The sequence below is a fragment of the Amphiprion ocellaris genome, chromosome 19, assembly GCF_022539595.1.
Source record: "Amphiprion ocellaris isolate individual 3 ecotype Okinawa chromosome 19, ASM2253959v1, whole genome shotgun sequence".
NCBI classification, from domain to species: Eukaryota; Metazoa; Chordata; class Actinopteri; family Pomacentridae; genus Amphiprion; species Amphiprion ocellaris.
The window spans coordinates 14064460-14080221 of record NC_072784.1 but is presented as its reverse complement, the minus strand read 5'-3'; the positions used below and the strand labels follow the sequence as shown (position 1 = coordinate 14080221).

General features: G+C 37.2%; 1 protein-coding gene across 4 annotated transcripts; it reads left to right on the top strand.

The window, feature by feature from the left end:
- The first annotated feature begins 1794 nt into the window (after positions 1-1794).
- On the top strand, positions 1795-15756 carry atxn7l3a (ataxin 7 like 3a). Of its 4 annotated transcripts, none has more exons than XM_023299516.3 (14): positions 1796-2049; positions 2688-2730; positions 2956-3055; positions 3169-3301; positions 3397-3568; positions 3672-3769; positions 4083-4105; positions 4209-4254; positions 5123-5160; positions 5272-5340; positions 6188-6231; positions 6804-6875; positions 8680-8816; positions 10416-15756. In XM_023299516.3, exons 3-14 carry the CDS (start codon positions 3005-3007, stop codon positions 10625-10627), a joined length of 1095 nt encoding a protein of 364 aa, XP_023155284.1. In that variant the 5' UTR covers positions 1796-2049; positions 2688-2730; positions 2956-3004; the 3' UTR covers positions 10628-15756. The 4 variants fall into 4 exon arrangements, 3 of the variants coding, with proteins under 3 accessions (XP_023155285.1, XP_023155284.1, XP_023155283.1); XM_023299515.3 differs by having other exon boundaries at positions 2685-2730; XM_023299517.3 differs by lacking the exon at positions 6804-6875 and having other exon boundaries at positions 1795-2049; positions 2685-2730.
- The last annotated feature ends 6 nt before the right edge of the window (positions 15757-15762 follow it).

Here is a 15762-nt window from a genome sequence, read left to right as displayed (position 1 = left end):
CCAAAAGTGGATGAGTAACAAAAAAGGGGGAAATTTAGGAGACAACTGTAGGGTAAATCTCAAGAGTGGACCATAAAAAAGACAAATCCGACCTGTACAAAGACATTTAGACGATGAAAAAGACAAAACTCTGCTATTACTTGTTGCCTACTATGCATGACTGCAATTATAACCAGTAGTAAAATAAAGACCGTTGGTCCTGACAGAAATCTTTGCATTTTCTGTCATTTGTCACTGCTTGTTTTTTTTTGTTTTTTTTTAAAAAAATTTTTCTGCTTGAATAAATGAAAACCCAATTAACATAACTGATTGAAGAAATTACTAGCTTGTATCTGTTCATAGTTCTTGTCATGTTGGTGCTGGCAAGAGTTTCTTTGGGAGGCTCAAAGAATTCCTGCATGCAGAAAAACCCAGACTTATGAATGTCACCTCTTAAAACGACATTTAAGTTATTTTAGGGCATGCAGGACTTCAGACAAAGAAATGATTGTAAAAGGAAGTTGCTTTCAATTCTCTCCTGTTCAATATTTAACCTGATTATTCTTTGACCCCTGTAGAGCTGCTAGCATCCAGTTTGTACAGTACCAAAATGAAAACAATGCTATAGTGCTGGATTGGTTTCCATGGTTTTGGAATGAGATGCCCAGCAGCATTTCACTGTAACGTTCATGTGTCCTAATACTTTTGGTCGTTTATTGAAACTGATGACCTCATTCAACCACTCAGGCCAAACAAACTGATTGTAGATAAAGAGCGAAACTCCAGTGATCGTTTATTGATGTCTGCAGTGAAAAGTGAACCTTAAGGCTGCCAGTAAGAGCAGAAACTGGACCTTCAAAATAAAAACACCAAACTTCTACAACAGAAAATTAATCTTCCAGCTACAACCACAGCTTTTAATGGCGGAACAGAAATGAAACAAGGATACAACAAAGACAATGTTATGCAGGATGACAGGTGACATTTCTAAAACAAGGACATTTTTTAAAGCAACACACTACAACAAATAAACACTTGAATCAACTCTTCCCTGACACTGTCCTAATAGAATTAATCAAGACTCGTCAGTGGTGAAAGAAGTAAAAGCATCATTCCCTGTCTGCCAACCTACTTTCATAAGCCAATAATGAGCCAACTAAAAAAAGTGCTATCTTCTCCATTGGGATTTGCTGCAATAACAATGTAATTTTGTACCACCCCTGAGTTCAACCACCATTAAAAAAAATCACATTACTGTTAAAATAGTTTTTGAAACTTTTATTTTTACTTAACATTTTAGTTTCTTACAGTGTTGAACAGTGTTTAACTGTAAAATTGCTTTTTTTAAAAAAGTTCAGTTTTTAAATGAACATTACCAAGTTTTAGCTGCAATTTCTTGAACAAGAAAAACGCAGCAAAGTATTATTTTACATGTTAAAGGTAAAATCAAAGAACAAACAAAAAAGAAGGCCAGAGCTGTAAATAACACCCACATCAAAAATTAGAACTTTCACAAATGTTTTTTTTACGATGTATGACAGTAAAACCCCACTGCTTCACTTCATTAAAATCAGATAAAAAAATCTTTTTACTGTTTTTGTTTTAATTTTTTTTAATTTTCACAATTTTTATAGTTTTTGAGCGTTACCGCATTCCATTTTTTGACAATATTCATTCATTCATTTATTTATTTATTTATTTATTTATTTATTTATTTACGTGTTTGTTTTTTTAAACAGCACAAATAAGCGTTGTCTAAGCTCTTGGGGCTTTTATTTTCCGGTGCTGACCCGGAAGTGAGTTGTGCAGCGTTCGTGTTTCTCCGCTCTCTGTTGTGTTTGGCCTCCTCTCTGTGAAGCGGCTTCCTCGTTCAGCAAACCTGTCGACACCTGCGACAGCAAACGCTTTGACGAGGGTTTCCTTTTACCGACAACATAAACGATGGCTGCGGCCGAACACCGGAATCCTTCTTCTTCTTCTTCTTAACGGTTCTTACAGCGGCACGACTCGGTGATGTTTCCTCCCGCAGAGAAGATGCCTGCTTCGGGCTGAGTTTTCTGTTCACACCGGGTAAGCGCAGACTGGTTTTGGTGACATTATAATACAGCCGACGACTCTATGTTGCTTGTATTAATGCCAAAACAGTTTTTTTATGTTGAGGTGGATTTACAAGCAAATACAAACACTGAAATGTAGCTAAAGTGGTAATTTTGCTAACAAACTGTCATCACCTGCGTCTGTATTGTGTTAACGTTAGCTAGCCTTTAGTGAAGTGGTTTAGATGCTAGTTTTTTGTTTGAAATGTAGCTTTTCTTGCAGTGTTCATAAGTACCACACACTGAATCCCATTTACCGCCACTGTATGACAGAGTCAGATGTCCTAAATTAAATGCAACTGTCTAAATATTCCTGCTTTAAAGCCAAAATATTCTTCTGTTTGTTGCATTTATTTATTTTTTTGCTGAACAGCTCTGACGGTGCTTATTCGTCCCGAGTTCCACCGCTTTATTCCTACTGGTTCCTCTGTTAAAAATATGAACCAGAGGTGTCAGAAAAATGAATAAAACAAATGGAAGTCAGCTGCTCTTCATGTGTAATTTGAATTCTGTATTTAGAATTGATTAATGTTGTTTAATTGAAGAAAAATACAGTTTCACACTTGATATGTGGCATGAGCTATTGATTTTAACTCTTCTTTTCTTCAGCAGCATGAAGATAGATCTCCACCAAGTGCCAATAACGATTTTAAAAGTACGTATTGTGCAGCTTGACTAGATATGGACCTTTACTTTGACATTACATTTGCCATTTAATGAAATTAAATGCATCTTTAATTCATGTTTGTCTTTTAGTTGTTGTGTTTGTATTGCCTGCTATTTTAGTTGTGCAGCACTTAATTTCAACTCTTGTTGTTTTTCAATGAGCTTTATGAATAAATTTGACTTTGACTCACTCGTGCATGTTCTAAATCCTCAGGTCAGCTTCTTATTACCTTGCGATCAAGATTTCCAATACAGATTTTCAAATGAAAATGGAGGATATGCCCCTCTCAGGCCCAGACAACACCAAGCTGGAGGTAAGGCACTGATGTGCTCAATACTTTGACATTCTTCTATCTTAAGCAGGCATTTATTTTTCAACTAGAATCAAGTTTGTATTTAGTGTCCCTTTATCTCTGTGATGCTCTAGTCCTTGGTCCATGACATCTACTCTGAGCTGGTGGAAGATGCGTGTTTGGGCCTGTGTTTTGAGGTGCATCGTGCAGTGAAACAGGGCTACTTCTTCTTAGATGAAACGGACCAAGAGAGCATGAAGGAGTTTGGTTGGTGCCAAGGCTTTCAGTTAGTTTTGGTCCATTTGTCTTTGGTGTTTTTGCTTGCATTATATTCGTTTTTTTATCCTTTTTTACTCCTTCAGAAATTGTGGATCAACCAGGTGTGGACATATTTGGACAGGTGTACAATCAGTGGAAGAACAAAGAGTGCGAGTGTCCCAACTGCAAAAGATTAATAGCAGCCTCTCGCTTTGCGCCACATTTGGAGAAATGTCTCGGCATGGGACGCAACAGCAGTCGCATCGCCAATCGCAGGTCGGTCAGTGGAGGTCATCCAGGACTGATTATTTTCTTGATCCAAATATTTACATCTAAATCCAATCAGAATATTTACTCATGTCTTTTCTGCTTTTAACAGGCTAGCCAGCAATAATAACATGAGCAAATCAGAGAGTGATCAGGAAGACAACGACGATCTAAATGACAATGACTGGTCGTATGGGGCAGAAAAAAAAGGCAAGCATTTAAAAACAATTTTATTTAACTTTCTGGACCCAAAAAATCATCCAACAGTTATGAAAGGCATGCTGTCATTGCCAAAGTTACATAATTTGTCAGAGCCAGAAATTGTAAAAACAGAAAAAGTTGTTGAATTTTCAACTTTCTGGTGGCCCTTGAACTGCCATCTTTGAATCACAGCTCCATCAGAAAACATATACAAGCTGTATCAATAATAATCCGTTTGCACCAGATTCTTCAAAAAGAATTATTAAAGAAAGTTCCAAGTTGCTTTCACATAATAAACAAACTTCTGTCTTGTTTTTTGCAGCCAAGAAGAGAAAATCAGATAAGGTGTTTTTATTTATTTTCTCATTGGCACACAGTTTTGGAGTAAATTTAGATATTTGCATGTGTATAATGAAAGGGTTTAACCTAAGCATTTTTCTTTGTGCAGAATCAGAATTCTCCTCGAAGATCCAAATCTATGAAACACAAAAATGGTGAGTCTGTGAGATGTTTAGTTTGTAGTTTAGTGAAGAGGTTTTGCTTCAAGACTGCAGTACTTGTTAGACTTTAACTTCAGCAATCTTAAAGCTGTTAGTGTGTTGTAATGCTGACCAAATAATCGTATTATCAACATTATTGCAGTATGAAAAAACTACTAGAAGCACAATTACAAAACGCAGCTTGAATGCAATGAATAGGAGAAAATACATGATTTACACATTGCATGGAAACATGTCAGAAGAAACTCCAGCTCGTTGTCAACTGCTCTCAGATTATTTAGTGTTTGTTACAAAGTTACCGAGGAGAGAAGAGCAAAGAAGATATGTTAAAGAGAGCAGCAGGCAAAATTGAACTTAGATTCTTTTTTAAATAATGTCTAATTAAAATGTTTTAAATGTTCTATTTATTTTGTTGAGTATTCATGTAGAATTTGTTCAATAAAGGCAAGTTCAATATATTTTTCTTCTTTATTTAGTGGCAATAGGCTATTAAATGGAAACTGTGTTAGCAGTGCCGCTAAAGCAAAACGAGGAACTTTGTATTTTAGGTTCTTCAATTTATGTTTATTCATCGAAAGCCATGTTGTTATTGCAACATTGAATAATGGTAAAGGAGATTTTTGTCATATTGTTCAGGCTGGTTTTGTTGCAGATCAGGTTGTTCTGTTAATGCAGTTTTATCAGTCACAGTAAAATAGAATACAGGCGCCTGCTAATACAGATTAGCAATAACAGTGAAGTGCGGACAGCAAGATTAGCAATGACAGCAGCATCTGTGTAATCATAACTTATGTGCTGTGTAGCTGCAAGCTGCTTTCAAAGTCTATAGTGTGAGAATCAACCGTTGTGTTTTTTTTTGCAGGTGAGCTTGGGACTATCGTCACTTCAGAGCCTTACAAGGTGACAAACCACATTGATACAAAACCATAAAGTATTGTAAACCGTCTTCTGTTTTATAACATAGTCCAGTGCACAATATTTTAATGGTTCTCATTCTGTGTTTCATTTCAGTACAACTTTAATACCGGCATCAGTTATGAAACTTTAGGCCCAGATGAAGTCAGATCCCTTTTAACAACGGTGAGTAATTTTCATTAATCCACTTAAGCTTGAAGATCTCTCTGCAGGTGATTAACCCTCTGAAACCCCCAAGCAGTACCTGGCGTTTTTTGTTTCTGTCACATCTTTGCTTACTGCTGACCTTTTTTCTTTTTTTGCTGGAATATTAAATCCTGCACCTCTATGGCAACAGCACAACCATGGCCAGAATTGCAATATGTCTTTTGTGCAACATAACAAAGTTAGAATGCAATAAATAATAAAAAGTTTGAAAAAAAGGAATCGGCATGTACAATATTTAAGTGTCCACCGATACTGGGAATACTGAAGATGTCCACTACTTGCGTCTTTAGTTTGCCGTGTTGTCACCTATCTGCTCTGTGTAAACACTGCCTGCATTTCAGTCCAAAAAAACATTAAACGACTGTTGTTTGCGACTTAATCATTAATGGCTTCATAGTTGTGCCAAAGAGCACAGAAGTGTTAGTTGTTTTTTTTTTTTTTTTTTTTTTTTTAACCAAATCTGGTTCATACAAATAGTTTATTTTTAGCGTATTTTTACAAGAAACCTGTAGAATAAAATGATTTTGATGAATATTAGAATTTTAAACTTAAATTTAGTTAGCTTTGCAGATGGAGTATACACCACACATTAGTTCACTGACTAACAGAAAGTTAGTCATTGAAAGAGTTTCTGTTTTTACAGTTTCTGTCTTTGATGAATTGTGATGATTTTGACAATTGAAATGTAACATGCCTTTTAAACCTACTGGTGGGTTTTATCTTTCAGAGGATTAAGATAATATTCATTATTCTCCTGTTTTAATTATCTACATATTGATTATTAAATCACTATTTGTTTCTACAGCAATGTGGTGTGATCTCAGAGCACACCAAGAAGATGTGTACCAGGTAATTATTCTATAAGCGTCTGACACAAAGTGAAAACGAATTACTGATTAAAGCTTTCCACTTTCAGAAAACAGTTAACTGCTTCTGTGTAGCTCACATTTGAAGCCATAGTTTCAGGTACTGTAAGACCTGGCCTAGTGTTGGTGTCACCATGTGATTTAAATCCAAATTCTGAGGTCTGTGTTTTCATTTCCCATAGTTGTGTGAAACTCATAAAAATTATATGTTTAAAAGTGAAATCTGTAAACATGATCAGTTTCCGTGTTTATGAAATTGATCATGCATGTTGGGACTAACTCATGGGTACACAAGTGGCAACTCTTCATTTTCTATTTCTGGATCAGCAATTGACTTTTTCTTTCCAAAATTACACACTAAATTCTGCAGAGATTTCAAAAACAGTAAAGTTTACATACCACGGAGGACCCCGTCACTGACCAACCTCTAATGCTTTGTAACTTTAACAGCTTATTGGTCACTGACTGTGTCCCAGCAGTCCGTCCCACCTCTGTGTGGTGGGTGCTGGGCGGCCGTCAGTCAGGGATCTATAATGCCACCTTGTGTCCCACCAGGTCTCAGCGATGTCCCCAGCACACGGACGAACAGAGGAGGGCCGTCAGGGTGTTCCTCCTGGGGCCGTCCGCGTGAGTCTGCCCCATCCTTACAACAAAGTCATGGTAGTGTTGTGACCCTCATGGTGCAGGTGTTTTGCTGATACAGTTCACTGGTTTCAGGAGCAGTGCTGCTGGTCAGTGTTGTCAGTACACTGTTGAACGAGCTGGTAAAACAGGTGTTAAAGGAGAGTTCTGGTTTATTTATTTTCCATTCATGTGGCTGCAGCTGACGAGATTCAAGGAAATGAGGAGCTTGTGAACAGCGTGTAGCGGGGCAGTTGCCATAAACTCCCTGCAATTTTCAAAAATATATTTTAAAAAACCATCATCTGGAACAAAAGACCAAGGCTCAGCTCTTTATACAGTTAGTAAATGCTAAGAAAGCTGGAAACAAAAGTATTTCTTATTGCCTTGCAAAATGGTGTTTCCCTGAGTGCTAAGCTGACCTGACATTTAGAGCTAAAGTAGCCACATTAATGGACAATATGGCAGGTTGAAATAAACCAAAGTTGTCCTTTACCAGATTAGTATGGTGCAGTTGAAGGGCCTTGAGTGTTATGTGTTCTTTTATCACTGAAAAACATATGCATACTGCAAGAGTTTGGTTTTTTTGAGAGAGAGAGAGAGAGAGAGAGAGAGAGAGAAACACCTGTGCCAGTCTATATGTGACTTACTTACAGTTTAAGTATATATCACCCTTGCATGTACCTTTAGACCACAAACCCCACAATGACTTCAAAACTTAAGAAAATGTTCACTGGTATTTATTGAAACTTTTCGATTATTTTATAGTAGAATTCCTAGGTATACCATGTATATAAACTTAACAGAACTCTGGTTTATCACAAAAATATGGACAAAGTGTTACTGACCGACTTCTCAAGAATGTAATGAATTTGTTGCAGTATTAATTGATAAATTGTTGGTAATTAAATGTTACTGATATGCGCTTCAAGGAGCCATTTAGAAGAAAACAGAAAAATCAGACATCATTATGCCTGTTTTTAGCTGTCTGAAATCTAGTTATGACTATTACAAAATACCTTCCCTGTGTAAAAGGGTGAAATAATAATACTAAACCCATCTCTTACTAACTCCATTATATCTGTATTTTAAATTGGCAATGCTACAGTGTCATAGTATTTTTTTCATAGTTGAGTTATTGTTTCTATTTTTTAATTACGAATTACATTCCATAGAAATATTATTTTCTTAACTAACTGATAAACACTTTATTCCGCAAAATTACAAAAAGTCATTAGAAATTGTCCATATCGTTCCAGATCTGTTAGTGCAATATTTAAATGTCATGTTTTAACTTAACTGTCTAATCTATGTTTTATATCATGTATAAAAGAAAGATGAGCAGCAAATTTCCACATTTCCAAAGCTCTAACCAGAGAAGCTTTTTCATTTTTGCTCGGAAATATTGTGAATTAATGTATTATCCGAATACTGTTGGTTGAATGAATTATATGTTGATTGACTGATTAAATGACAAATTCAAGTCTAGATATAATTAATTCTTTTTTAAAGGTAAAAAAGTGATATTTTACTGTGCAAGTCAAGCAGCCGTTAGAAGAACTGAGAACAGACTGAGTGAAAAACCTTTGTTGAAAACTGCCAGATTGTGATTTTAAAAAGCCACAACCGTCAACACTTGATAACTGAAGCGCTGCAACAAGCAGATAAGTGACTCCGTTCAAACAACTGCAAATCCACTGTGGTAATTTTGTACTGTAGAGCTGATAAACATGTGACTGGCCGTGTAACTACATTTGTACTTTTGTGTGGTTAAACTGTTGTGTTTCTGTGTCTGGGTTTCGTGTAACAGGCCGACGCTGCCTGATGCGGATCCTGTGGTGGAGAACGACGGCTTCGACATTCCAGATGGACAAACTTTAATGAGCCGCCTGCAGTGGGAAGACTCATCTGATATTTCACCCACTGACTCTGCCTCATCCAAAGCCAGTAAGAAGGAAACACTCCGTACGCTTAGAGCACATGTCCACCAAACTTTTTATTACTGAGGCTACAAGAATAAATAGATACCAAAGAGCCATTATAATAATAGATTAATAAGCTACTGTAATGGCCAGAGCATCATCTGAACTGTCGTTTAGAGATTTTGTTTCAGTTTCACAATTAGAGATTTACATGCAAATCTTGCTTTGTTTTCATTCTCTACTTCTTTTTTTAGTTTCTTTTGTGTTGCATTTGTGTTGGTAGTAAAGGTGCTCAACTTTTTTTATTTAAGTCTTTATCAATAACAATATCTCGCAGTGCAAACTGTGTCAAAAAATAAGTCCTGAATGCATTTTTGTACTTAAAAGTGAAGACAGAGGATTCATCAGTAGTATTTTGTTATTATTCTGTTTAATTTTTGTCTTAAAAATGAACGTAAAATGGCTGAGCAGTGTTGGTAAGAGTAGAGTAGTACATTATGCGACAATCACTAACAATGGGATGAGGCACTGAGCATCTTGTCTGCACTGAGCTCTGCTTTCTTGCCTTTTTTTTTTTTTTTTTGGACACCGAGAGTAGAAAATGTTCAAGTTAGATTATAATGCTGCACTCTCCAATATTTGCTGTCAAAACGCAGTAGAGGAAGAGCAGGATGACTAGTACAAATAGCACTAAACAGCAACAGAGGAGAAGTTAATATTGCCACCCTCAGAGTGCCCACGCGTCTACCAGTTGACATCCCTGGACTGCCACAGTATTAATATGGAAAATCCTGCTTGGAGGAACATTTCATTCTAGCAAGCAACAGTCAGCTGAGTCAGTTAGTTGATGGTGATTACAACGAACAAGCCTCTCAGCTGAAAATAACATTAATAATCACTATTTATAGAGTAGTTGTGCACACGGCAGCACAATAAAACAGACAAGACAGAAAGAAACACAATTTGGTTGTAAAAGCCTGTACAGTGTACAAATATAACTGCATGAAATTAAAGCACTTTCAAAGGAAACTAAAACTCAAGCAGTATCAGGAAAAACTGTCCGATTAAAGTATGTTTTATATGTATGTAAGCCGGACCAATGGACCAGATGCAAGATTGTACAAGTGCATAGTACTAACAGGTCAGACATTAAGTTGGGAAAAATAAAACAAACTGGTTTTTGAGTAAAGATACTAAAACAAGAGTGACGTGATCATGTTTCTTGATTCTTCTTAAAAGCCTGTCAGCTAAGTTTTGCACAGTTTGTCCACAGATTCTTGGTTCCGACAGGTCAAAAAGCCATTATAGTAAACCAGGCAGGATGAGACAAAAATGTGTAAAATGCTCTCTGTGTCTTTAAAAATGAAGATAAATTGGTTTCTTTGTACTAGTTTTGTCTAGTTTTGTGGTCTGCTACTCAAAACTCAGATTAATGTCAGACCAGACGCTGACATTCTTTACAACAGGTTTGACAAAATGCATCCAAAACGCTCCCAGCTGGGTGTTTTCACAAGAAGGCCCAACATTTTCAGCAGGCAACATACACTTTGGTGGACATAAATCCTTGAAGCCATTTTTTGGATGAAACTTGAAGTTAATAAATTAATTTGTGTCCCTCTCACAGGCACCAACCCTTCAGATTCCCGGAGGCCCAAGAAGAAGAAGAGGCCATCTCTTGGTCTGAACAGCGGAGGCGGAGGAGGAGGAGGAGGAGGAAGCTCGAGTCTGACTGGAGGCAGCAGCAGCTCTCAAAGTAATATCAGTTTATCAACCAAAAAAAAGAGGCCTAAGCTCTCTGCACCGTCTATTCCGAGCATCTACGATGACTTAAACTAGCACAGGCCTGTCTGTCAGACCAGCTTTCACCTCCTCTGTTAAATCCATCCTCTCAAACTGAGATTTATAAGTCTGAGCAGGATGGGATCAAACTTGACTTAGTAGTTCTTTCATCATTTGGCCTTGACAACATCTACATTTTAGAGATTTCTTCTTCTGCATTATGAACACAGTGTTCTAAGAATGGCAGTCAGACAGAGTCCAGACTGAGTATCTGCAGGTACTTATTGACGCAGTTCCACCAAAAACTACAATATTCATTCTGATGCTCAAGTAAATTTTAACCCTCTGAACCCTTAGTATTTCGTGGGCGTTTTTTGCTCCTGTCCCTTTTTTTTTTGTCCTCAGTGTGGGTTCATTTTTCATTGCAATATAAAGTCCTGCACCTTTATGGAAACAGAACAACCATGACTAGAAGTAGAAAGAACTCAAAACTCTCTTTTTGTGTAATTTCTTTGATTATTTTTAAAGACAGCCTGCAGTTCAGCCGAAAAGTCCCTAAATTTTTGTCACATGGCTGTTGATTTCAGTTGAGCCAGTCATCGCTTCAAGGCTGCACTTAGGAGCACAGAATTTTCAGTTTTTTTTTTTAACGTAATCTGGTGAGAGCAAATTGTTGATTTTTGGTGCATTTTTCAAGTAAGCATGTGAAATAATGTGATTTTGATTAAATATCGCAATTTCAGCCTTGATCTGGTTAATCTTGATGGAAAAGCCTGGCAGAGTAGTACAAGTTGATTAAAGTTAAAAAGTTATTTTTCGGCCAATTACTAGTGTGATTTCAGTTGACATAGCATGCCCTTAAACCATCCGGTGGGTTTTGGGGTTCAGAGGGTTAACGCACTTAATTTGATGACTTGATGATGCATTCAGGTACCACACCAAACTGGTAAAACCTTCCAACCAATATCGAGGAGGAAATATACTAATATTATTCGTATATTCGGTACTTGTCAGTGGAAATAATTGAGCAATGCAATTATAAATTGTAAAATTTATTGGAAATGAGTTTTATTGTAAAACAAAAATAAGTTTTGTCAAAAACGTGGTCTGGCAGTTAACCGTAAAGCCTTTAAAACAAATGTTAAAAATGTTATATCTTTATTCATGCAAAATGCCACAAAGCCCCGATACATCTGAATCACTTATTTAAAATTTAAATCTTTCAATTCTCTTTTCTCAGGCTGAAAAGTCTTTATTTTCACTGTTAATTCTCCTGAATCCAGAAAAGGCATCATGAAAAGGTCTTCAGTTCTTCCATGTGACCTTCAGGTACTCTGTCAGTGCGTTGGCTCTGTAACTTGTCCTGCTTTTAGACTCTGTGTTCTGTGAAACTCAGTTATGAGCAGACACAAGAACTGCGACTGCTTTCAGTTCGACACTTGACACGTGTACTGAAGTACTCATCAGTGGCTTTTTAATTCTAGCATTATATTGCACAGTTGTGTGTGTGTGTGTGTGTGTGTGTGTGTGTGTGCGTGCGCCTCTGTATGCTGACTTGCATTCAGTGTGAATGTTTTTATGTGGTTAGAAGGTGTCTGTCTGTGTGTAATCATTTCTATTCTCACAAAATTATGCATCCTTGAATGTGACTTTTTTTGTGAAAGTATGCGTGCCATTTTAAATATTTAACTTTATTTGTTTACATCGACGATATATTTAAGTTCCTCTTTGTCACTGCCTATGTAGTGACGTGTGTATTATTTGTGTGTAAATGCAGATTTTGATATTTGATGCGCCAGTAGGGCTCTCGGGGCAAATGTACAGTACGTGTGAGATGGAAAATGAATCATGAATCAATGAAACTTTTTTTGTTCCTCCGTATTTTTGCCGATTCTCTGCTTCTAGATTCCGTCATACTTAAAAGTAGATCAGTACTTATGTTTGTTGCTCACTGTATATAAAAGATAGACCTAGACATAGTGATGTCACCCATTGATTTGTGGGCTGCTGTTTTGAAGCCTCAAGTTTGGCATTTTGATCGTTGCCTTCTTGGTCTTTTGAAACTGGATGTGACACAACGTTGTGTAGAATGGTCTGGCTGCACCTACTTATCATTCCACTATAGAAAAAAACAGTCTGGCTTGTTAGTATTTCTTTAAAATATGAACAATCGCCTTAGATGCTGCTAAGCCCAGGATGCAGTGATGATGCCCCTGCAAAAACAGCGACAGGGGAATAGTTTTCATGTTAAACTGGGATGTGTGTAGGTGACCACTGTCATTTAAAAATGGCAAATTCACCTATTAATCAAGCAATAGAAATCTTGAATGTGTTGCTCAGAGTTTGTTGATGCCCTTTGTGAAGAGGATTTTAAAAATTGTAATAGGTAGATAGCATAAAGGGAGCAAAAATTTTTGTGATCTGCGTTAGAAATGGCAGATTTATGCTTGAAGTCAACATCCAAACAAAATAATCACAAGCCAGTCCTTCCCTGAAACATTCCCTGCTTTATTGTCTATTTTACTCTAAATCGAACCATAATTTACAAATTAAACATCACGATGTATTGAACTAGCCATGGAACTAGCAGTTTTGACCATAAACTCATTAGGAAAATATTTACTGAGGTAGTAGTTCAAGTGAGAAGCAGTTTCATTTTCTTGGACTTCATTTCTGACTTCATTTTGCAACCAGAGGAGTCGCCCCCCGCTGGCTGTTAGAAAGAATGCAGGTTTAAGGCACTTCAGTGTCCGCTTCACCTTACAGGCCTTGAGGCTACTTCTATCCTTTATATACAGTCTGCTTCTTGTAAGCTCACATTGTCTGATGTAAATTCTAAAATGTGTTTTTTGCAGTTAACATCTCAGACGCATTTGCGTTTGTTTTTCATATAAATTGGCTTTAAAAATCCAAAGATTTTACTGATACAGTTGTTATCAGTAATGCATAGGAAAATATATGGATGTTGTATCTTAGAAGTCGACTGATCGATTGGTTGTTCAATATGCTGTTCTCCTGCCAAATAGTCACTGGTCAGACAGTCGCTGGTATTACTTTCAGGATTAATTGCCAATTTAGAAGTGGCCCGACCTAATGTACAATGATAGGTCTCACTTATTTACATTTAGTGAACATTTATTTGGAGTTGGCTCCAAACTATCTGACAAAACATCAAAGAAGTCACTGATATGGCTCAAAAAGTTGAGTATAAATAGCATCTAACTTATCTGTGTTCCATTCCTCAAAAGGTTTTGTGCTGGATCACTTGTTCTACTTTCAGAAATCATATGAAATTTAACAGGTGTCTGTAATCATTTCAGTATAAGGTACTGAGGTTAAACCCTGGCTAATTGGACTAGCAGGTACAGTTCATTCAATAGCCGACCAATCGATTAGTTGAGGAGTAGATACGATTTTCTTCGGTCAACTATAGCCCTAGTAGATTTAATTTGTATGCATCACTGTGATGCTGTACTACTTGGGGATTGTACAAAACTTATTTGTTGGGGGGGGGAAAGGCTTGAAAACGGGAGAAGTGGAGGTTAGTTTGTGGCATTTTCTTGTCTGCGCCTGCAAATCAATACTAGAGACGTGCACCTGAAGAGGCTGCTTAAAAATGAGCACAATATCCCTATTTTTATGCCCTTTTATCAGTTGGGTTTCCACTGCAGGAACTTGGGGCAGGCAAAAGTTGGCGCAAACATTTCCAGGAGCAGCTTTTTAATTGACTCTCTGAGCATTTCTGTTCCCATTTCCCTGGAGGATTGGACAGATAGTGGACATGATTCCAATTATAGGGGTTTATGAAAAATAGAGCAGCAAAGGTTTGTTTTGTTGGCCTATGTATGGTGAAGTTTACATTGCTGATGGCGATGTTAGAGAGGACAACACTGCTGCTTAACCCTTTGATGCACAACATGGGTCAAAAGTGACCCAAATCTAATGGAAAATGAGTATTTCCTGGCCCACACTGTGCATCAAAGGGTTAAAAGGAATCTCAAGATGGCAGAAAAATGGTGCAAATCTTTCTCTTATAGTTTAGTCAAGCACTGGGCGGTAAGAAGTACTACCTACCCTTGAGTAGGTACTTTTTTTCTCCCTGAAAACAGCCTTAAAAGAGGTTGCACGAAGGTTTATTGTGCCCTAAAATGCCCCATAAGTTCCTGCAGTGGAAAATTACTTTATGACGGAGTGGTTTTCCCACTCTTTGCCTGAATAGGTCTGCTTTGGATTGACTACTTTTATCTTTTGTCTCAGTTGGACAATCCATCACGAGCCCATTCTTTTAGAGCACATATTACTCACCGAAAGGCTGTTGGCCTGAAATGTTCTGCCATTTTTCTCAACCCAGATTATGTTTCATTCAATTTTTGCTGTGAGATTTATAGGGGAAAACTCTTTATGGATGGCTGTGGGTCATAAAGATACATTTGGCAGTATTCACAGATAATAATCATGTGTCTGTAGCAAAGCTTTGTTGATACAGTTGGACTGAGAAGTTAGTTTTGGAAGAGGAAGAGCGTAAATGACAACTGTCAGCAACAACAGAGAGCAGAAAGCATTTGGGTGATGAAATAACCAATAATGTCTCTTTATTCAGAATGGCTCAAATATTCACCAGGTTTTATGTTTGTCAGTATTTTATTCTCAGGTATTTGGGAAAAGGTGCACAAAATAGATTCATTTCGGTCAGGGAGAGCTTTTTTTCTTCATCAAAAAAAAGTAATATTCAAGCCTCTTGAGCTTCCAAATACTTTTTATACAATCCCTAAAGTCAAGTGCATTCACTTGTGTCTCAAATGTGACAATCTGCCAAAGCCTGATTTCATTTCCAGTATGGATCACATTTTTCAGGTTTCTGTTAGTTTCTGCAGCAGCATTGACCGTGCCCTTGTGAATCTTGTTCAGTAAAGTCTTGTAATGTGCACTAATGATAAAATGAACTGTAACTGAGGTAGTTAGGCAAGTATGATCCGATGCTCATGCCACCTTTAGCGAATGAAGCTAACAGCCGATGTTCTCTCGTGGCTTTGTGTATCTGTGTGCAATGACAAAGAATGCAAAATGCACAAATGTGAGTGCATGTGTGAGTGACTCGTATCTGAACATGATGTGATACATAGGCTATTTTTCTTCATTAACATGCATTCTGATGTTTGTATATAAATAAACACGTACCGGATGTAGAGACT

Excerpts from the sequence above, each read along its gene's own strand:
- atxn7l3a (XM_023299516.3), top strand. The coding sequence starts at position 3,005 with ATGAAAATGGAGGATATGCCCCTCTCAGGCCCAGACAACACCAAGCTG. Across the intron at positions 3,056-3,168 it reads CAGACAACACCAAGCTGGAG|TCCTTGGTCCATGACATCTA; the intron begins GTAAGGCACTGA and ends GTGATGCTCTAG. Across the intron at positions 4,255-5,122 it reads ATCTATGAAACACAAAAATG|GTGAGCTTGGGACTATCGTC; the intron begins GTGAGTCTGTGA and ends TTTTTTTTGCAG.